Source organism: Somniosus microcephalus, chromosome 3, assembly GCF_052327205.1.
Source record: "Somniosus microcephalus isolate GS21.2 chromosome 3, FLI_Smic_1.0, whole genome shotgun sequence".
NCBI classification, from domain to species: domain Eukaryota; kingdom Metazoa; phylum Chordata; class Chondrichthyes; order Squaliformes; family Somniosidae; genus Somniosus; species Somniosus microcephalus.
Genome location: NC_140989.1, coordinates 363132086 through 363155726, shown reverse-complemented (window position 1 = coordinate 363155726; position 23641 = coordinate 363132086). Strand labels below are relative to the sequence as shown.

Sequence of the window (23641 nt, the reverse complement as noted above, 5' to 3'; positions counted from 1 at the left end):
GAGCAGGAGTAGGCCATTCAGCCCCTCGAGCCTGCTCCACCATTCAATGAGATCATGGTTGATCATCCAAACTCAGTCCCCTGTCCCTGCTTTCTCCCCATATCCCTTGATCCCTTTAGCCTCAAGAAATATATCTAACTCCTTCTTGAATATATTTAATGAATTGGCCTCAACTGCCTTCTGTGGTGGAGAATTCCACAGGTTCACCACTCTCTGGGTGAAGAAATTCCTCCTCATCTCTGTCCTAAATGGCTTACCCCTTATCCTTAGACTGTGACCTCTGGTTCTGGACTCCCCCGCCATCGGGAACATCCTCCCTGCATCTGGGTTAACCAGTGCTGACTTGAGCGCTAAGGTCGAAGTTCGCGTAGGTGACGTTAAGGGCACTGCCGGGACCGCCTCCAGCTGGTGCAAGAGCGACCACCGTCATCTTTTCACGCATCGCTGGCGCTACCAGGTGGCAGTAAAGACATCAATTTCTCGCCCTTTCTTTCTTTCTAAACATAGCGGGAAGATTTTCATGTTCCTGATTTCGAGCACAATAAAGACACGTATGGTGTCAGTGGAAGGAGAGGTCAGAGCAGATATCCCCTTTCGCTGGCCCAGCGGTTTGCCTGTGTTTCACCTGAACTAATCACTAGAAGCTGTAGGTCATTCCTTTCATAAAAATAGACGGCTATCAATTTGACATTGCAATGCCACCGAGAATAGACGAGGGCATTGGAGAGCAATGGAGCACCTGAGCTAATCATGAGAAGCTGTAGGTGGGTGGTGCAGGCTGACTCTACCTTGTTCGCTCTTGGCTAGGTTATCTTAGCTCCACATCAATTCTGTTTGTGATCTGTCTTAAAGAGGTGTTGTCACTTCATTGGATTGCTTCCCCAGAAAGACGAGAAGAACTCTGTAGTGTTAGTTGCCATTTTAAGAACAAGTGTGACCTCTTTCTGAACTCAAGAATTTGAGGTGCCAGGGTGGAGAGAGAATTTTACGAATTTGCAGAACTCCCTGTGGTGGAAGCACATATGGAGAATTCAGGTGTGGCTTCTTTATTTTATTTGCCCTCAGGATGTGGCCGATGTTGGCAAGGTCGCATTTATTGCCCATCCCCTGGTTACCCTGAGGAGATGGTGGTGGGCCTTCTTGTACTGCTGCAGTCCATGTGGTGATGGTGCTCCCGTGATGGTGTTCGGTAGGAAGATCCAGGATATTGACCCAGTGACCACGAAGGAGCAGTGGTGTATGTCCAAGTCAGACTGGCGTTTGACTTAGAGGGGAACCTGCAGGTGATGTTGTTCGCATGTCACTGTTGCTCTTGGAACCCGGAAGATTTTCCATCCAAATGGACAAGATTGGGCTCAATTGTGACACCCACCTCCCTGCTCCTCCTCCCCCCACATCCCCCATGGTTGGATTTTCGCAGATTAGGTAACTTGAATTTCAAAAAAAGTCATTGGAATGTGATTCCTCAAATGAAAATAGATGACTATCAATTTGACATTGCAACAAAATTGAGAAAAAGACTTGGGCATTGGTGAGCAATTGAATCACAACGAGCTAAGCACTTGTGCCACTTTTCATCGCTGACAGACAGCTCGTAAGATTGATTGTAAAATAGAATACCGTGCTGCTTGGAATTTTTAACACGCCGAACATTTCGGTATTGTTGTGGGCACCCACTGACACACAAAATGAAACCGCCTTCCGTCCCAGCGAGCTGCAACAATCGGTTCTGATTACGTGGTAATTTTCCTATTTTTTTTGTCAGCACAGTTTGGAGTAAAGCACAAAGGAAAGAATATTTGTTCACAGCAGGGTTGTGTGGTCCGTGCCTCAGTCGAAAGCGTCGTAAGCTTGCAAGGTTATAAGGGTCAAAATCCTATTGGAGATTCCACTTGCTTTCACAGCAATGGTAGATTCAAAGGAAAAGATTTAATTATTTCGAACAAATATCCTTCACAAAAGAGCTCTGATTTTCAGAACCTGCTAAGAGCTACGTTTGATATAGCAAGATTTGAATTTACATGGCGCCATTCACATCCTCAGGACGTCACGAAGCACTTCATAGCCAATTGATTCTTTCAAAGTTCTTTTGCAGGCAAACACAGCAGCCAGTTTGCAGCCAGTAAGGTCCCACGAACAGCTGCCAGATGAACGAGTAGTTTTGCTAACTGAGGGATGCACGTTGGTTCGGACACCAGGAGAACTCCCTGCTCAAGTGCCGTGGGATCTTTCACATCCACCTGAACATCTCAGTTCAACATCTCATCTGAAAGACGGCACCTCTGACAGTGCAGTGTTACCTCAGTGCAGCATTGACGTGCCTGCCTAGGTTATGTGCTCAAGACCTGGAGTAGGGCTTGAACTAGAATAATAGAATGGTACAGCACAGACGGAGGCCATTCTGCCCATCGTGCCTGTGCCGGCTCTTTGAAAAAGCTCTCCAATTCGTCCAGCTCCCCTGCTCTTTCCCCACAGCCCTGCAAATTTTTCCCTTCAACTATTAATCTAATTCCCTTTTGAAAGTTACTATTGAATCTGCTTCCACCGCCCTTTGAGGCCGTGCATCCCAGATCACAACAACTCGCTGTGGAAAAACTGACAAACTTTTTGACTCAGAGGCATAAATACTACAGACTAAGTTGACACATATGACATTTTTTTTAACGTATTAACTGTTTAAGGTGTTAACTTTGTTTTTAAAATATATTTATTTCCTTTTTCTTGCCAATTTTCCCCAATTCCCTCTTCCTGTCCTGAAGGTCCTGATTCCTTGCTGGAGTACGATTCCACAAGTGATAGTCACCCTCTGATCCTTTGCCATTCTTCACGTGTGAGTCTGGGGTCATCACAGGGACCTCCCTGGTTCTGTTTCATTGTACAATGAACCAGTGTCTATATATGTCTCTAAGAACATAAGGGGCTGGATTTTCATTGAGGAGATGGGTAAGAGGCGGGACTACAACTTTCGGGGTTGTAGTCCCGCCTCCATCGAGTTGTAGCCAACCCACGCGATTTTGACTTGATTGACCTTGTTGAGCCCGCCCAGCGGGCTCAGCAGGCCAATTAAGGGCCACCCGGCAACAGGTGACGTCACAGATTGATATTTCATCTGTCAAGACCTTTTGACAGATGAAATATCAGCGTTTCACAGCTGTTTGAAGCTGTCAAACACTGACAATCTGTACTCCAGGTTAATTCCTTCCTCTCAGGATGATTTAGAGATCTCTCCAGAACAGAAAGCAGAGGCTGCAATTTTTGACAGATCGCGGCCATTCTGCTTTCTGTGCCGGTGTGATGAGGGACTCCTGAGACCTGAAGGAAGGAAGGCTGTAAAGGTAAGTAAATGTAAGTAAAACTTCTTTAAACGCTTTAAACACACCAAACACACTTACCTCTGAACTCATGCACCCATCACTCACCTGAACACCGGACATCTCGACCCCTCCAAGCCCTTCAGCCCGACGGTCCACCTCGCTAACTTGGCGTGGTTTGGAGACGTCGGGAATCCCACACTTAAAGAATAAAAATAGGGATTAGGCTAAAAACTGCCTGTTAACTACCTGTTAACAGGCAGTTAATTGGCACTAATCCCCTTCCCGTCTCGGGGAGGCGGCTCCCAGTGCGGGTCGGGTACCCGCCTCCTTTGAAACTGGCATGGAGGCGGGTTGGGGGCGGGATTTTAACTCCCCACACGCCTCCAACCCCGCCTCCATGGCCCAATGAAAATCCTGCCGAAGAAGTTGATATGGAATGGCCGAGTATCAACAAAGTCGATATTGTCAATTGTTAAATGTTTTGGGGAGGGAGGTGCTGGGTGGAATAGTGGTTTAAACACTGCCCTTTCACCTCTGAGGCCCTGCATTCAGGTCCAGCTCAGTCTGGTGTGAAGAGAGCTCCCTCTGCCCGCTGCCCTGTGTGAAATGACTTGGGCAGTCTCAACCCAGGCTGTGGTCTCTAGTTCAACCCTAATGTGCCATTTCAGTCAGGGAGGTGACAGGATGGAAAATGGCACTCTTAGCGCAGTAGGCAATCTTGGTCAGAACCTCACCTTCTGAGGTTGGAGATGAGTCTGATTGTTGGAGCAGAGTAGAGTAGAGGGAGCTTTACTTCACATCTAACCATTCTACAGGAAACTCTTTGGTATCCGGCACCGACAGGACCAGCGTGTTGCCGGCTGATCAAAAATTCTGGATGACGGAGAGGGTTATCTACTGAGGTTATTTTTAACAAAGAAAAATTTAAAAAATCAAGAAATGTGCAGTATACGGTAATTGGGTACTCACCTACAGAATGTTGTGTTAAATGGATGGTGGAAGATGCTTGATTAAGTACAGTACTGCCAGTTGAGGGTAATGCACAGCAATGACTACCAGCAGCGTGGGAGACACACAGTACCCCTGTAAAATGGCGGATCAGAAGAGACTACCGGCAGTGCGGGAGAGTCAGACTCCTGTTACAGGGGTATTGAGGTGTTCCGACTCCCGACAGCACCAAGAAGCCGAGTAGTGGCAGTTTGGAGAACTACCCCCACTGACTAACTCGGCCACCGCGGGAGACTCGGACTCGGACTCGGCAACGTTGCCAGTTATTGAGGTGTTGTTTTCGGAGTGAGAATTTTGCCGGTTAATAGAGAATTCCGGATATTTAGGTGTCGTTTAAACGAGAGTTTCCTGTATATGCGGGACTGCTTTATACTGACACTGAGTGCCTGCAATGGAATCCATTCCATTCTCCAGCACAACCGTCCCTCACCTTGGTTATTTTTTTCTCCTTTTATCCACCTCACTGTCTCTTTGTTTCAGTGTCTGTCTTACCTCCTTGCTCAATGCTCCATTCACTGGAGCTAAGTACACAGTCTCTTAACACAATGTCCTACCTCTGCAGTAATGTCCCAGCTCTATTGTGTAACCTAGTTCTAACCCCCCAGCTGTCTCTTTATTGTTTCCAATCCTTTAGCCAGCTCACCAACACAGACACATGCTGCCACTATTGTCACTGTTGTAATGTTGGAAATGTGGCAGCCAATTTGCGCACAGCAATCTCCCGCAAACAGCAGTGTGGTAATGACCAGATCATCTGTTTTTTTTAATGATGTTGGTTGAGGGATGAATATTGACCAGGACACCAGGGAGAACTCTCCTGCACTTCTTCAAAATAGTGCCATGGGATTTTTTATGCCCAATTAAGAGTTCAGACGGGACCTTGGTTTAACGTCTCATCCGAAAGACGGCACTATTTATAGCATAGTGGACCAGTCTTTTTTTAAATATCCAGTCTGGTTATAGATAAAAGGTGGTCAAACCTAAATACGCCAGTTGATTTCATGGCTTACAAAGGGGGAGAAACAAAACTCCGCTATAGGGCCGCTGAAACGATTGTGGGCTCCCAGCACAGAGCCTTGCCTGCCTGGAGCACACAGCGGAAAATCACAGACACACTCCTCTCACTTTTCTGTCCACTGACGGAACACTTAAGGGAACGCACTGTCATTTTCCTATCACAACAACAACTTGCATTTATATAGCGTCGTCAATGGAGTAAAACGTCCCAAGGTGTGTCACAGGAGTGATTATCAGACAAAATTTGACACCGAGCCACATAAGGAGATATTCAGACAGGTGATCAAAAGCTTGGTCAAAGCAGTAGGTTTAAGGAGCGTCTTAAAGGAGGAGAGAGAAGTAGAGGGGCGGAGAGGATTAGTCATAGTCAGAGAGTCATAACGGCATAGAATCATAGAAAGTTACAGCACGGAAGGAGGCCATTTCAGCCCATCGTGTCCGCGCCGGCCAACAAAGAGCTATCCAGCCTAATCCCACTTCCCAGCTCTTGGTCCGTAGCCCTGCAGGTTACAGCATCCCAAGTGCACATCCAAGTACTTTTTAAATGTGGTTAGGGTTCCTGCCTCTACCACCCTTTCAGGCAGTGAGCTGTATTTTTGTGAACAAACATGAATGTTTTCCGATGCTTTGGCAACATAAGATGTAACTTGTCATGCCAATAAAGCGATTTGAATTGAAAATTGAATTGAATTGAGTTCCAGACCCCAACAACCCTCTGGGTGAAGAAATTTCCCCTCAAATCCCCTCTAAACCTTCCACCAATTACTTTAAATCTGCGCCCCCTGGTTTCTGACCCCTCTGCTAAGGGAAATAGGTCCTTTTTATCTACTTTATCTAGGCCCCTCAGAATTTTATACACCTCAATAAGGTCTCCCCTCAGGCTCCTCTTTTCCAAGGAAAACAGACCCAGCCTATCCAGTCTTTCCTCATAGCTAAGATTCTCTACTCCCAGCAACATCCTTGTAAATCTCCTCTGTACCCTCTCTAGAGCAATCACATCTTTCCTGTAATGTGGTGACCAGAACTGCACGCAGTACTCTAGCTGAGGCCTAACTAGTGTCTTATACAGTTGAAGCATAACCCCCCTGCTCTTGTATTCAATGCCACGGCTAATAAAGGCAAGCATTCCGTATGCCTTCTTAACCACCTTATCTACTTGGCCTGCTACCTTCAGGGATCTGTGGACATGCACTCCAAGGTCCCTTTGTTCCTCTACACTACTCCGTGTCCTACCATTTAATGTGTATTCCCTTTCCTTGTTAGCCCGCCCCAAATACATTACCTCACACTTCTCCGGATTGAATTCCATTTGCCACTGTTCTGCCCACCTGACCAATTTATTGATATCTTCCTGCAGTCTACAGCTTCCTTCTTCAGTATCAACCACACAGCCAATTTTAGTATCATCTGCAAACTTCTTAATCATACCCGCTATATTCAAGTCAAGATCATTGATATATACCACAAAAAGCAAGGGACCTAGTACTGAGCCCTGCGGAACCCCACTGGAAACAGCCTTCCAGTCACAAAAACACCCATCAACCATTACCCTCTGCTTCCTGTCTCCGAGCCAGTTTTGAATCCAACTTGACACTTTGCCTTGGATCCCATGACTTTTAACTTCATGACCAGTCTGCCATGTGGAACCTTATCAAAAGCCTTACTAAAGTCCATATGCACTACATCAAATGCACTACCCTCATCTACCCTCCTTGTTACCTCCTCAAAAAATTCAATCAAGTTTGTCAGACATGACCTTCCCTTAACAAACCCATGCTGACTATCCTTGATTAATCCATGTCTTTTTAAATGAAGATTTATCCTGTCCTTCAGAATTCTTTCCAATAATTTTCCCACCACTGAGGTTAGGCTGACTGGCCTGTAATTACTCGGTCTATCCTTTTCTCCCATTTCAAACCAGGGTACCACATTAGCAGTCCTCCGGCACCACACCTGAAGCCAGAGAGGATTGAAAAAATGATGGTCAAGGCCTCTGCTATTTCCTCTTTTGCTTCGCTTAACAGCCTGGGATACATTTCATCCGGGCCTGGGGATTTATCCACTTTTAAAGCTGCTAAACCCCTTAATACTTCCTCTCTCACTATGTTTATTTCATCTAATATTTCACACACCTCCCCCCCGATAGCAATGTCTGCTTCATCCCTCTTCTTTGTGAAAAAAGACGCAAAGTATTCATTAAGAACCCTACCGACGTCTCCCGCCTCCACACACAGATTACCCTCATGATCCCTAATAGGCCCTACCCTTTCTTTAGTTATCCTCTTACTCTTAATATATTTATAAAACATCTTTGGGTTTTCCTTGATTTTACTTGCCAAGAATTTTTCATGCTCTCTCTTTGCTTTCCTAATATCATTTTTAATTGCACCCCTGCACTTTCTGTACTCCTCTAAAGATTCTGGAGTATTTAGCCCTTGGTATCTGTCATATGCCTCCCTTCTTTTCTTCATCCTACCCTGTATGTCCCTAGACATCCAGGGGGCTCTAGATTTGTTAGTCCCACCTTTTTTCTTTAAGGGCACATATTTGGTCTGAACCCTCCGGATCTCCTCCTTGAATGACTCCCACTGCTCTGACATGGATTTACCTTAAAGTAGCTGTTTCCAGTCCACTATGGCTAAATCCCCTCTGAGCTTAGCAAAATTTGCTTTTCCCCAATTTAGAATTTTTATTCCTGGTCTATCCTTGTCCTTTTCCATAAGGGCAGCACGGTGGCATGGTGGTTAGCACTGTTGCCTCACAGCGCCAGGGGCCCAGGTTCGAATCCGGCCTCGGGCGACTGTCTGTGTGGAGTTTGCACATTCTCCCCGTGTTTGCGTGGGTTTCCTCCGGGTGCTCCGGTTTCCTCCCACAGTCCAAAGATGTGCGGGTTAGGTTGATTGGCCATGATAAAAATTGACCCTTAGTGTTAGGGGGATTAAATACGTGGGATTACGGGGATAGGGTGGGATATGTGTTGGTGTAGGGGTTATGGGGATCGGGTGGGATATGTGTCGGTGCAGGCTCGATGGGCCGAAATGGCCTCTATCTGCACTGTGGGGTTTCTGTGTCTGTGTGAACTACCTTAAATCTAACAGAATTATGGTCACTAGCACCAAAATGCTCCCCCACTGATACGCCTTCTACCTGCCCAGCTTCATCCCCTAAAACTAAGTCCAGAACTGCCCTCTCCCTTGTTGGGCTTGCCACATACTGGCTAAAAAAGTTCTCCTGGATGCATTTTAGGAATTCCGCATCTTCTATACCCTTCACACTAATTTTATCCCAGTTAATATTGGGGTAGTTGAAATCCCCTACTATTACTGTCCTATAGTTTTTGCACTTCTCAGAAATTTGTCTACATATTTGTTCTTCTATCTCCCTCTCACTGTTTGGGGGTCTGTAGTACACTCCCAGCAGTGTGATCGCCCCTTTTTTGTTTTTCAATTCTACCCATATGGTCTTGTTTGATGATCTCTCCAATATATCATCCCTCCTCACAGCTGTAATAGTTTCTTTAATCAATACTGTGACCCCCCTCCCTTTTTACCTCCCTCTCTATCCCATCTGAAAATCCTGTAACCAGGAATGTTGAGCTGCCATACCTGCCCCTCTTTCAGCCACGTCTCTGTAATAGCTATAATATCATAGTCCCAAGTATCTACCTGTGTCCTCAGCTCAACTGCCTTGTTCGCTATACTCCTTGCACTGAAGTACTGTATATACCATTTAGTACATGAAGCCCAAGATCCCATATGCTTTGTTAACCACTCTCTCAATATGTCCTGCCACCTTCAGAGACCTATGCACATTCGGCCCATCGAGTCCGTGCCGGCTCTCTGTGGAGCAATCCAGTCAGTCCCATTCCCCCGCTCTATCCCCGGAGCCCTGCAAGTTTATTTCCCTCAAGTGCCTATCCAGTCTCCCCTTGAAAACATTGAGTGTCTCCGCTTCCACCACTTCCGTCGGCAGCGAGTTCCAGGTCATCATCACTCGCTGCATAAAAAGGTTTTTCCTCACATCCCCCCTGTATCTCTTGACCAAAACGTTAAATCTGTGTCCCCTAGTCCATGTACCATCAACTAGTGGGAACAGCCTTTCCCCATCCAGTCTATCCAAACCTGTCATAATCTTGTACACCTCTATCAAATCACCCCTCAACCTCCTTTGCCCTAATGAAAACAAATCCAGCTTCTCCAACCTGTCCTTGTAGCTAAGATCCCCCATCCCTGGAACCATTCTGGTAAATCTCCTCTGCACCCTCTCAAGGGCCTTCACATCCTTCCTAAAGTGCGGTGACCAGAACTGGACGCAATACTCCAGTTGTGGCCTAACCAGCGCTTTATAAAGGTTCAGCATAACTTCTCTACTTTTGCACTCAATACCTCTATTTAAGAAGCCCAAGATCCCATATGCTTTGTTAACCACTTTCTCAATATGTCCTGCCACCTTCAGAGACCTATGCACATTAACTCCCAGGTCCCTCTATCCCTGCACACTCTTTAAAACTGTGCCATTAAGTGTTTATTGCCTCACCCTGTTCCTTCTGCCAAAATGCATCATCTCACAATTCTCTGTACTAAATTCCATCTGCCACTTGTCTGCCCATTCTGCTAGCCTTTCTATGTCCTGTTGCAGACGATTGGTATCATCATCACTTTTTGCCACACCCTCAAGTTTGGTGTCATTGGCAAATTTAGAAATTCTACTCTGTATTCCAATACCAGGTCATTAGGGCGGGAGTCAGCGCGCGCGCGTCAATGTTGGCCCGGACCGCAGCTAAGGTGAGTCCGGTTCCTCCTCCCCCCCAGTCGCTCTCTCTCTTCCCCCCCCCCCCCAGTCGCTCTCTCTCTTCCCCCCCCCAGTCGCTCTCTCTCTCTCTTCCGCCCCCCCACCACCCCCCCAGTCACTCTCTCTCTCTCTTCCAACAACAACATGCCCTCGAAAAAGCCTCGGCACCGCCGGGCACTCCAGCTAGTATATAATAAAAAAAGCAGTGGCCCCAGCACTGATCCTTGGGGAACAGGAAGGGAATTCCAGAGCTTTGGGCCCAGGCAGCTGAAGGCATGGCCACCAATGGTAGAGCAATTAAAATCAGGGATGCACAAGAGGCAGATTATTATTAGAATGGCAATAGATTGGGAGAAGGGGAAGTGCAAAGAGACCTGGGTGTTCTTGTGCACCAGTCGCTGAAGGTAAGCATGCAGGTGCAGCAGGCGGTTAAGAAGGCAAATGGTATGTTGGCCTTCATAGCAAGAGGGTTCGAGTACAGGAACAAGGATGTCTTGCTACAGTTGTACAGGGCCTTGGTGAGATCACACCTTGAGTATTGTGTGCAGTTTTGGTCGCCTTACCTGAGGAAGGACGTTCTTGCCATGGAAGGAGTGCAGCGAAGATTCACCAGGCTGATACCTGGGATGGCAGGAATGACGTATGAGGAGAGATTGTGTCGATTGGGCTTATACTCACTGGAGTTTAGAAGATTGAGAGGGGATCTCATCGAAACTTATAAAATTCTGTCAGGCCTGGACAGACTAGATGCAGGAAGGATGTTTCTGATGGTCGGGGAGTCCAGAACCAGGGGTCATAGTCTAAGGATAAGGGGTAAGCTATTTAGGACTGAAATGAGGAGGAATTTCTTCACCCAGAGAGTGGTGAACCTGTGGAATTCTCTGCCACAGAGGGCGGTGGAGGCCAGTTCATTAAATATATTCAAGAAAGAGTTGGATATATTTCTTAAGGCTAAAGGGATCAAGGGATATGTGGAGAAGGCAGGGACAGGGTACTGAATTTGGATGATCAGCCATGAGCTCATTGAATGGCGGAGCAGGCTCGAGGGGCCGAATGGCCTACTCCTGCTCCTATCTTCTATGTTTTTATGTTAGAATTGGAGGGTTGTAGGGCTGGAGGAGGTTACAGAGGTAAGGAGGGGCGAGGCCATGGAGTTATTTGAAAGCAAGGATGAGAATTCTAAAAGCTCATGCTCCCGGCAGGTGAGGCCTAGTGCCGGGAGTGCGCACTGGTAATATTGTATTGGCCCTTGAATGCTAACCTGCACTTTAACCGTGTGACACTGGTTACTGGAACTAGGCTGCCTTCTACCTTAGTTTGGCTGGAGCATGACTTCAGCCTGTGGGAGGTTTGCCCCCTCCACCACCAAATCTGTTCCAAATATGGAATGGCATTGACAACACCTTAAGGTTCGTAACTCAGAATCCCTGCCCCCCCACCACCACAGCTGCCCTGTAGACTGAAGGATCACAGCACTGAGTCGGAATGGTAGCAGTGCAAGGGGCTGAAGTGAATGTTGAGAAACAAAGAATTTTGCATTTATATAGCCCCCCCATCATGTCTCTCAGAAATGTCCCAGAATACCTGGCCCCTTCGCCTTGGATTCTCAGTACTAATCTGTTGGTGTTCTTTGTGTGTGTTTCTGAATTGACTTTCAGGTGCTGGACATTGTGAGGACTAACATTCGTTCCATCATTCAGCAAGTATGGAAGGTACACGACGTGGAAAGTCTACGATTGTACCGCATCTTCAATCGGGTCTTTAACCGCTTGCTCTGGAGCCACGGGCAAGGCCTTTGGAACTGTTTCTCCAATTCAGGGTAGGTAACGCAAATTTCAATTTGTATTGGCACCCATCCGGTTTTGAACCAAAGGGTCGAAGTTCAGATTGGCGAAGTCCACGTACGATCGGCCGGCGACTCACGCTAATTTTACACGGGTTCTAACCAGCTTAAAATGAACTGGTTAACACCTGCATTAAAAATAGTGCACAGAGGATTTTATTGCAAGCACATTAAGCATTAGTATTCAAACTCCAGCAATTGACATTTTTACCCTAAAAGGGCTAGTTTCAGCCTTTGGCCATCCAGTAATTGTAGCGGTTAAAAACAGAATAGAAAATTTGCTCTATGATCCCAGGGTAGGGTTGCCAACTGTGGTTAGACGTATTCCTGGAGGTATTGCCATATGATCCTCCCGCCTCCAACCACCCCGACACGTCTATCCTCGCGACGACCCGCCTTCCCTCCACCACCAGCGTACCGTGGCTGCAGTGTGTACCATCTACAAGATGCACTGCAGCAACTCGCCAAGGCTTCTTCGGCAGCACCTCCCAAACCCGCGACCTCTTCCACCTGGAAGGACAAGGGCAGCAGGCGCATGGGAACACCACCACCTCCAAGTTCCCCTCCAAGTCACGCACCATCCTGACTTAGAAATATATCGGCCGTTCCTTCATCGTCGCTGGGTCAAAATCCTGGAACTCCCTCCCTAACAGCACTGTGGGAGCACCTTCACCACACGGACTGCAGCGGTTCAAGAAGGCAGCTCACCACCACCTTCGCAAAGGCAACTAGGGATGGGCAATAAATGCTGGCCTTGCCAGCGATGCCAACATCCCAGGAACGAATTAAAAAAATTGGAAAGAAATTTTCTTTACCTGATCTGTCAAACCGCCATTTTTTTTTCTCATCTTCAATATTTTTATAACTAATAAATGGCAGTGTTCAAAGAAAATGATAAAAATGAACATATTTTTAATGCCCCTAATAATGTTTCTCCTGGGAGCTGCTGGCAGCAGTGCCCAGGAAATTCAGCTTTAATTCCTGGAGACTCCAGGGCAATCCTGGAGGGTTGGCGACCCAATGCCAGGGGCCCGTATCATCAGGTGAGAAGGTGCGAGGCCTGCGGTCACTCAGCGCTTGTTTTCCTGGGTGGCTGCAACCTTGTATCACCTTGCCCATGTCTTTTGTCAACCTTGGGACTGAACGAGACAGTTCTTCCCCAAAGAACCTTTCCTGCTTAGACCTCACGCTGCCAGCTCTCGAGTTTGCCCCTCCGCAGACCCGCCGCACGACCAGCACGCCCGACATATCCTTAATTCGGCGGACCGTGCATTACAATGCAACGTCTGCTGGTTTAGGTGGAGGCACAGCCAGTGCACGCAGTAGATCTTCCCGGCATAGGGAAATATGATGGAATAACTGGGTGAGTGACTGGAATGTTTTCTGCTAGGATAAAATATTTGGATTCAGTTGGATCAAATCCAGGAAAAACGCAAGGGTCATGTCGTTTGAAGTCTCGCTTTGGGCATCTGTCTTCCATCTCACTGCCCTCGGTTGCTAGCCCCCGAGAATACAAACCGCAGTGTTTGCTGTGCTGTCTATGTGCTGTTGCTGTTCATTATAACACAGGATCTTGTTACTGACTCCAACTTTCCTATGGCCTAGTGGCTAGAAGCCTGGCCCCGGAGTAGTCCTGACTCCAGTGTAGTATCTAAGGGATACGGGACCAAGGCAGGTAGGTGGCGTTAAGATACAGATCAACCGTGTTCTAATTGAATGGCGGAACAGGCTCGAGGGGCTGAATGCCCTATTCCGGTTCCTACATACCTTGACCCATCCATGCCCGAAATTGCCAGAATCTATGGATGCGCTGAGGAGAGACTGCTGGGCCGATACACGCTCTGGAGTTTTAAAGAATGAGTGGTGATCCCATTGAAACATATAAGATTCTGAGGGGGATTGACAGGGTAGATGCTGAGAGATTGTTTCCCCTGGCTGGAGAGTCTAGAACTAGGGGGCACAGTCTCAGGATAAGGGGCCGGAAATTTAGGACTAAGATGAGGAGGAATTTCTTCGTTCATAAGAACATAAGAAATAGGAGCAGGAGTCGGCCATTTGGCCCTTCGAGCCTGCTCCGCCATTCAATAAGATCATGGCTGATCTTCTACCTTATCTCCACTTTCCTGAACTATCCCCATATCCGTTGATTCCCTCAATATCCAAAAATCTATCGATCTCTGTCTTGAATACACTCAACGACTGAGCCTCCACAGCCCTCTGGGGTAGAGAATTCCAAAGATTCACCACCCTCTGAGTGAAGAATTTTCTCCTCATCTCATTCCTAAATGGCCGACCCCTTATTCTGAGACTGCGACTCCTGGTTCTAGACTCCCCAGCCAGGGGAAACATCCTCCCTGCATCTACCCTGTCAAGCCCTGTAAGAATTTTGTCCGTTTCAATGAGATCACCTCTCATTCTTCTAAACTCTAGAGAATATAGGCCTAGTCTACTCAATCTCTCCTCATAGGACAATCCCCCCATCCCAGGAACCAGTCTGGTGAACCTTCGTTGCACTCCCTCTACGACAAGCCTATCATTCCTTAGGTAAGGAGACCAAATCTGTACACAATACTCCAGGTGTGGTCTCGCCAGGGCCCTATATAATTGCAGTAAGACATCTTGGCCTAGAAATTCACTGGCCTTAGCGCCGCTTTTGAGGCGCTAGAGGGCCTAGCGCCGAAGTTATGGCCAGTTTAGAAATTGACAGGGGCCCTAAATCGGCGTTAGGCCGGTAGCGCTGCGCCGGCACCGATGACGTCATCGGTGTGCGCAGCGTCCCGGTTGCCATGGTAACCCGCCCGAACTCGGAAATTGAGTTGCGGCCGCCTCGCCCGTGGCAGCCGCAAGCAACGTTCTGGCAGAGGTGCCTTACAGAACTTTGCGCCGGCGCATTAAAGGCCCCGCGGCGGCCGGCCGCTTTCCCGCCGGCCGCCTGGCCGCAGCTCCCTCCCCGGACTTCCCCCCCCCACCCCCCCCCCCGGAACAGAAGCAAGCCCGGCACTTGTCCGAGGTGCCGGGCTCATTTTTAAAAAGATTATCGCGGGCCGCGGCCGGGTGCAGGCAGCTCCTCCTTAACGGAAGGAAGAGGCCTGCACTTCCCAAGCCTGCCGCACCGCAGCGGGCGCCGCAGCGCCGGAATAGCGCCGCAATGCGGCGCGTGGCGCCAGTTTTGAGGCGCTGAGACCCCTCAGTAGCGCCGGCAGCCGTTTGGGCGCGGCGCTACTGAATTTTTGGCGCGCGCAGGGGGACTTAGCGCCGGCACTAACTTCCGGCGCTAAAGCCCTTGCTGCGCCAAAACCGAATTTCTAGGCCCTTTACTCTTATACTCAAATCCTCTTGTAATAAAGGCCAGCATACCATTTGCTTTCCTAATTGCTTGCTGTACCTGCATATTAATTTTCAGTGATTCGTGTACAAGGACACCCAGGTCCCTCTGAACACCAACATTTCCCAATCTCTCACCATTTAAAAAATACTCTGCTTTTCTATTTTTCCTTCCAAAGTGGATAACTTCACATTATATTCAATTTGCCATGTTCTTACCCACTTACTTAGCTTGTCTATATCCTCATTAAGCCTCTTTGCATCCTCCTCACAACTTACATTCCCACCCAGCTTAGTATCATCAGCAAACTTGGATATATTACATTTGGTCCCCTCATCCAAATCATTGATGTAGTTTGTGAATAGCTGAGGCCCAAGCACTGATCCTTGCGGTACCCCACTAGTTACAGCCTGCCAGCCCAAAAATGACCCGTTTATTCCTACTCTCTGTTTTCTGCCCGTTAACCAATCCTCAATCCATGCTGGTATATTACCCCCAAACCCATAAGCTCTAATTTTGTTTAATAACCTCTTGTGTGGCACCTTATCGAATGCCTTCTGAAAATCCAAATACACCACATCCACTGGTTCCCCTTTATCTATCCTGCTAGTTACAACCTCAAAAAACAGATTTGTCAAACACGATTTCCCTTTCATAAATCCGTGTTGACTCTGCCCAATCCTATTATTATTTTCTAAATTTCCTGTTACCACGTCCTTAATAATAGATTCTAGCATTTTCGCTACTACTGATGTCAGGCTAACTGGTCTCTAGTTCCCCGTTTTCTCTCTCCCTCCTTTCTTAAATACTGGGGTTACATTTGCTACCTTCCAATCCGCGGGAACTGTTCCAGAATCTATGGAATTTTGGAAAATGACAACCAATATATCCACTGTCTCTATAGCCACCTCTTTCAAAACCCTCAGAGGGTTGTAAATCTTTGGAATTCTCTGCCCCAGAGGACAGTGGATGCTGAATCGTTGAGTATATTCAAGGCTGAGACAGATAGATTTTTGGACTCTAGGGGACTCAAGGGATATGGAGATCAGGCGGGAAGGTGGAGTTGAGGTCGAAGATCAGCCATGATCTTATTGAATGGCAGAGCAGGCTCGAGGGGCCGTGTGGCGGAGCAGGCTCGAGGGGCTGTGTGGCGGAGCAGGCTCAAGGGGCCATGTGGCGGAGCAGGCTCAAGGGGCCATGTGGCGGAGAAGGCTCGAGGGGCTGTGTGGCGGAGCAGGCTCGAGGGGCCATGTGGCGGAGAAGGCTCGAGGGGCTGTGTGGCGGAGCAGGCTCGAGGGGCTGTGTGGCGGAGCAGGCTCGAGGGGCTGTGTGGCGGAGCAGGCTCGAGGGGCCGTGTGGCGGAGCAGGCTCGAGGGGCTGTGTGGCGGAGCAGGCTCGAGGGGCCGTGTGGCGGAGCAGGCTCGAGGGGCCATGTGGCGGAGAAGGCTCGAGGGGCTGTGTGGCGGAGCAGGCTCGAGGGGCTGTGTGACGGAGCAGGCTCGAGGGGCTGTGTGGCGGAGCAGGCTCGAGGGGCCGTGTGGCGGAGCAGGCTCGAGGGGCCGTGTGGCCGACTCCTGCTCCTAATTCTTATGTTCTTATGATTGGGGTCCTACTATTGGCCTTGGTGGTCCTGGGCTGGGTAAGTGAGAAAGTGCCAAGGTTCCCATTCTTGATTGCAATCTGGCCAGCCCTATTGGAAAGCGTGGACATTGAGCAAGGACAGTAATGTTTTGACGCGCGGGGGCGGGGAGCAGGGGTGGTGCGGGGGGTGGTATTGAGGGGACCGCCCGGTAATAATGAAGATTGTAGCCTGGAACAATGAAGTCCCATTTTTAATTAGTCTTCAGCCTATTTGAAGAGTCCTGGTTCCCGTTTGCAAGTGGCACAAGCCAGCCATTTTGACGACGTGCGGTTGGACCCATGCCACACAGACGCTTTAACTATCACACTGCCCCTATCCAGTTTTGGACTGGGATGGACTGGGCACAAGGAAGAAGCCACCATGAGCCATATCACCGGCACCACCAAGTTAAAAAACTCCGTAGCGACACATAGCACAAAACACAACCCACATCTTCACATGGAGCACTTTACTCCCAAGATCGCATTACACTGCAGGCTTTTAAACCTCAAAGATCATTAAAGTAAATCCATTAATTGAAGGTTTGAGAACAGAGCCCTAAAACCTCAAATTAATTTCATCTGGCCTCAGATGTTTTAATTTATAATTATCGGCACTTTAAGGGATCATGCTGCCGGAGTGTGTGTGTTTACCTAAAAATAAACTTCCCTGCAGCGAGAGGCAGATTTATCTGCCGGAATTTAGAATTGTAGTGTGGGAAGTGCATCCATCTTCTCCCGGGACATCTGCAGTATGTTACTTGTTTTTTTAATAGTAAACAGATATGGGCATGAAGATGAAGGGCGATGCACTTTGAAGCAGTTTGAACTGTACATTATCCAGCAGTGAACTAACGGTCCAAAGCATTTCCTTTTAAAGCAAAATCTCACTTCACCCCAGCGAATACCGGCAGTCCCAGATTGTGCAAAAATAAACAGTGAGAAGATTACCCGAGCGCTGGTTTGTACCTTTTTAATGTGCTTTCAGTTGAATCTGAGTGAAACACTGAACAGAATTCAACAATCATAGACTCATACAGTGCAGAAGGAGGCCAGTCGGCCCATCGTGCCTGTGCCGGCTCTTTGAAAGAGCTCTCCAATTAGTCCCACTCCCCCTTGCTCTTTCTCCGCAGCCCTGCAAATTATTCCTTTACAGGTTAAAAAAAAAACTTGCACATCTCAAAAATCCGCCTTAAATAGAAGCCTATTTCCAAGGTCACTGCTTTAAGGTGACTGAATAAATTAAAATTATTATTTTTTTAATATCAAGAAATTTTAATAAGCTGTGTTTTGGGGATCATAGCCTGTGTTTCTGTCAAAACCCAGCAGCCTCTTGGCATGTGAGAAGAGACGGTTACAGTAAAGAAAAGAAAGACTTACATAGAAACATAGAAGAGTAGGCCATTCGGCCCTTCGAGCCTGCTCGGCCATTCAATGAGATCATGACTGATCATCCAAATTCAGTACCCGGTCCCTGCTTTCTCTCCATATCCCTTGATCTCTTTAGCCTTAAGAAATATATCCAACTCCTTCTTGAATATATTTAATGAATTGGCCTCTACTGCCTTCTGTGGTAGAGAATTCCACAGGTTCACCACTCTCTGGGTGAAGAAATCCCTCCTCATCTCAGTCCTAAATGGCTTACCCCTCATCCTTAGACTGTGACCCCTGGTTCTGGACTCCCCCGCCATCGGGAACAGCCTTCCTGCATCTAGGCTGTCTAGTCCTGTTAGAATTTTCTAAGTTTCAATGAGATCCCCTCTCATTCTTCTAAACTCTAGCGAATATAAGCCCAATCGACCCAATCTCTCTTCATATGTCATTCCTGCCATCCCAGGTATCAGTCTGGTGAATCTTCGCTGCACTCCCTCCATAGCAAGAACATCCTTCCTCAGATTAGGCGACCAAAACTGCACACAATACTCAAGGTGTGGTCTCACCAAGGCCCTGTACAACTGCAGCAAGACATCCTTGCTCCTGTACTCGAATCCTCTCGCTATGAAGGCCAACATACCATTTGCCTTCTTAACCGCCTGCTGCACCTGCATGCTTACCTTCAGCGACTGGTGCCCAAGGACACCCAGGTCTCGTTGCACTTCCCCTTTTCCCAATCTATTGCCGTTCAGATAATAATCTGTCTTCCTGTTTTTGCCACCAAAGTGGATAACCTCGCATTTATCCACATTATACTGCATCTGCCATGCATCTGCCCAATCGCCCAACCTGTCCAAATCATACTGGACTTTCTCTGCATCCTCCTCACAGCACACACGCCCACCCAGCTTTGTGTCGTCTGCAAACTTGGAGAGATTACATCTAGTTCTCTCGTCTAGATCATTAATATATATTGTGAATAACTTGGGTCCTAGCACCGATCCCTGCATTTCTATAGCGCCTTTCACGACCTCAGGACATCCCAAAGCACTTTACAGCCAACGAAGTACTTTTTGAGGTGTAGTCACTGTTGCAATGTAGGAAATGCGGCAGCCAATTTGCGCACAGCAAGCTCCCACAAACAGCAATGTGATAATGACCAGATCATCTGTTTTAGGAGTTGTCTGAGGGATAAATATTGGCCAGGACACCGGGGAGAACTCCCCTACTCTTCTTCGAAATAGTGCCGCAGGATGCTTTACATCCACCTGAGAGGGTAGATGGGGCCTTGGTTTAATGTCTCATCCGAAAGAACCTCAATAGGAAGGATTACGGGGGCAATTTTAATCGAATCCACCCGTTGGGAAACTGACGGGATTGGTACTACACCCCGCCCGATTTTACCCTCCCTCAAAGTGGGCAAACCACCAAGTGAGTTAGGTTAAAATTGCCCCCTGTGTACCAGCTGATTTCAGCCTGGGCATCATATGGGACGTGAAGTTTGCCCTCAGCACCTGCTGCCCGGGAATGGGAAACAAACAGCCAGGCTTCCGAGTCCCCCGACCACTATCCAGCCAGACACTGACGATCCTTACAAGGGGGTTGTCGGAGACTGGAGAGGTAGTAGCAGATTGGAAACAGGCCAACGCGGTCCAAAGGGGGACAAAACAGACACGGGCAACTACAGACCCATTTGTCTTACTTCAGTCCCATGTAAAATGATGGAATCGAGTATCAGAAGTAAACTTGAGGATTGTTTTAGTGCAGAAACAACCTCGTAAATAGCAGTCAATGTGACTTTCGATAGGAAAGACCACCTTCTTTGTGGAATATCATGATCATGCCAGACCGATTTACTGGCCTCTGAACAACTCAAATTTTGCACACTAGGTTAAGGCATTTACTGCGCCCCCCCGCCCCTCGCCACCCCCCGCAACACAGAAAAACTTCTCCCACTCGCCTCGAGCTTCATTCCAATGATTCGCTACCTTCCGTACATAAGGCCCATTGAGTATTGGATGAATAGAACATTTAAAAAACTGTCACTTGTCCTGAACTCCCTACAAGTCCTTCAGCCTTACTCCTTGCATGACCCCGGGCCGCACTCTCACTGGCCCCGGGCCGCACTCTCACTGACCCCTGACCGCACTCTCACTGACCCCCGGCCTCACTCTCACTGGCCCCGGGCCGCACTCTCGCTGGCCCCGTCACTCTCACTGACCCCGGGCCGCACTCTCACTGACCCCTGGCCTCACTCTCACTGACCCCCGGCCTCACTCTCACTGACCCCTGGTCTCACTCTCACTGACCCCCGGTCTCACTCTCACTGACCCCTGGCCTCACTCTCACTGGCCCTGGTCTCACTCTCACTGACCCCCGGCCGCACTCTCACTGACCCCCGGCCTCACTCTCACTGACCCCCGGCCTCACTCTCACTGACCCCTGGCCTCACTCTCACTGGCCCCGGGCCGCAATCTCACTGGCCTCGGGCCTCACTCTCACTGACACCGGGCCGCACTCTCACTGACCCCCGGTCTCACTCTCACTGACCCCTGGCCTCACTCTCACTGACCCCTGGTCTCACTCTCACTGACCCCTGGTCTCACTCTCACTGACCCCCGGCCTCACTCTCACTGACCCCTGGTCTCACTCTCACTGACCCCTGGTCTCACTCTCACTGACCCCTGACCTCACTCTCACTGACCCCTGGCCTCACTCTCACTGACCCCCGGCCTCACTCTCACTGACCCCCGGCCTCACTCTCACTGACCCCCGGCCTCACTCTCACTGACCCTTGGACTCACTCTCACTGACCCCCGGCCTCACTCTCACTGACCCCCGGCTGCACTCTCACTGACCCCCGGCCTCACTCTCACTGACCCCGGCCTCACTCTCACTGACCCCGGGCCGCACTCTCACTGACCCCTGGCCTCACTCTCACTGACCCCGGGCCTCACTCTCACTGACCCCTGGTCTCACTCTCACTGACCCCCGGTCTCACTCTCACTGACCCCCGGCCTCACTCTCACTGACCCCGGGCCGCACTCTCACTGACCCCTGGTCTCACTCTCACTGACCCCCGGTCTCACTCTCACTGACCCCTGACCTCACTCTCACTGACCCCTGGTCTCACTCTCACTGACCCCTGACCTCACTCTCACTGACCCCTGGTCTCACTCTCACTGACCCCCGGCCTCACTCTCACTGACCCCCGGCCTCACTCTCACTGACCCCTGGCCTCACTCTCACTGACCCCCGGCCTCACTCTCACTGACCCCCGGCCTCACTCTCACTGACCCCTGACCTTACTCTCACTGACCCCTGGTCTCACTCTCACTGACCCCTGACCTCACTCTCACTGACCCCTGACCTCACTCTCACTGACCCCCGGCCTCACTCTCACTGACCCCTGACCTCACTCTCACTGACCCCCAGCCTCACTCTCACTGACCCCTGACCTCACTCTCACTGACCCCCGGCCTCACTCTCACTGACCCCTGACCTCACTCTCACTGACCCCTGGCCTCACTCTCACTGGCCCCGGGCTGCACTCTCACTGACCCCTGGTCTCACTCTCACTGACCCCCGGTCTCACTCTCACTGACCCCTGGTCTCACTCTCACTGACCCCTGGCCTCACTCTCACTGACCCCTGGTCTCACTCTCACTGACCCCTGGCCTCACTCTCACTGACCCCTGGTCTCACTCTCACTGACCCCTGGTCTCACTCTCACTGACCCCCGGCCTCACTCTCACTGACCCCCGGTCTCACTCTCACTGACCCCCGGCCTCACTCTCACTGACCCCTGGTCTCACTCTCACTGGCCCCGGGACTCACTCTCACTGACCCCTGGCCTCACTCTCACTGACCCCCGGTCTCACTCTCACTGACCCCCGGTCTCACTCTCACTGGCCCCTGGTAAAGACAATGACAAGTTGACTGTGGGAAACCCCACTACATTGTGTTCATAGACTTCCAAAACACAGTGGATAAAGTTCCACAGGAAAGTTTACCAATTGAACTCGAAGCTGTGGAGATTCGCAGCAAAACCTGGGTATGGATGAGAAACTGGCTGAAAGGTAGAAATCAACGGGTACTGGTTAGAGGAGTAATGTCAGGGTGGGGAGAGGGGTGGGTAAGTACTCTGTGGGGTGCCCCAAGGCTCAATATTGGGACCACTACTGTTTATAATTTATATCGGGGGGCAATTTTAACCCTGCTCTCTCAGCAGAAACCTGGCGGGTGGGCAGTTAAAATCGCCCCGGGCTCTTACCTGCCCGAAAGCCGCCATGATCGCAACATCTGCAATTTTAACCTGCTCTCCTGAGCAGGCAGCACGGACAGGCGCCCGGAGCCAACAGGGTCCTTCTTTACATATGCAAGTCGTGACCCGACTGTAATTTTAACTCAGGCCTGATCGGGGAATCCGCCTGGAGTTAAAATCAGAGCCTTAGATTCAGAAACTCAATGCATATTGGTGAAATTTGGTCAGGTGATACCAAACACGGAGGGGCAGTAGAATCAAAGGAAGCAGCCCAGAACTTACAGAAAGAGCTAACAAAATACGTGAGTGGGCCAAACAACAATAACAACAGCAACTCACCTTTAACATAGTAAAACATCTCAAGGCACTTCACAGGAGCGATTATCAAACAAAACCTGACACCGAACCACATAAGGAGATATTAGGACAGGTGACCAAAAGCTTATTCAAAAAAGGTAAGTTTTAAGGAGCGTCTTAGAAGAGGAGAGAGAGGTAGTGAGGTGGAGAGGTTTAGGAAGGGAATTCCAGAGCTTCGGGCCGAGGCAGCTGAAGGCACGGCCGCCAGTGGTGGAGCGAAGAAAATCGGGGTCGCGCAAGAGGTCAGAATTGGAGGAACGCAGAGATCCCGGAGGGTTGCAGGGCTGGAGGGGGTTACAGAGATAGAGGAACAATGATAGCTGGAACTTAATGTAGACGAGTGTAAAATATTGCACATAGGAAGGGAAAATTGGCAACATGCATCCTTCATGAACTGTGTTGGAAATAGTGGAGAACAAAGTTGAAAGGGACTTAGGAGTCTTAGTAGACTCAATGATCAACATCTGTAGTTGAATGTTGAATGACATAACCAAAATAGTAGAATACACGTCAAAGGAAGTCATGATCAAGAGAATGATGAAAAGCTAAAAACAGTGGAGATCCAAAGTGACTTGAGGGTCCAGGTACATGGATCATTAAAATGTCACGAACAGGTACAGAAAATAATCGAATAGGCTAATGGAATGCTGGCCTTTATATCCAGAGGACTAGAATACAAGAGGGTAGAAGTTATGCTGCAGCTATACAAAGCCCTGGTTAGACCACAC

At 49.1% G+C, this 23641-nt stretch overlaps 1 protein-coding gene across 3 annotated transcripts in view; it reads left to right on the top strand.

The window, feature by feature from the left end:
* ttll7 (tubulin tyrosine ligase-like family, member 7) overlaps positions 1-23641 on the top strand; it is a 298339-nt gene that overhangs the window by 251880 nt on the left and 22818 nt on the right. For all 3 annotated transcript variants that reach the window (XM_085983505.1, XM_085983503.1, XM_085983502.1), the window contains one exon: positions 11789-11949. In XM_085983505.1, the coding sequence (XP_085839631.1) occupies positions 11789-11949 (161 nt within the window). The remainder of the gene's footprint in view (positions 1-11788; positions 11950-23641) is intronic.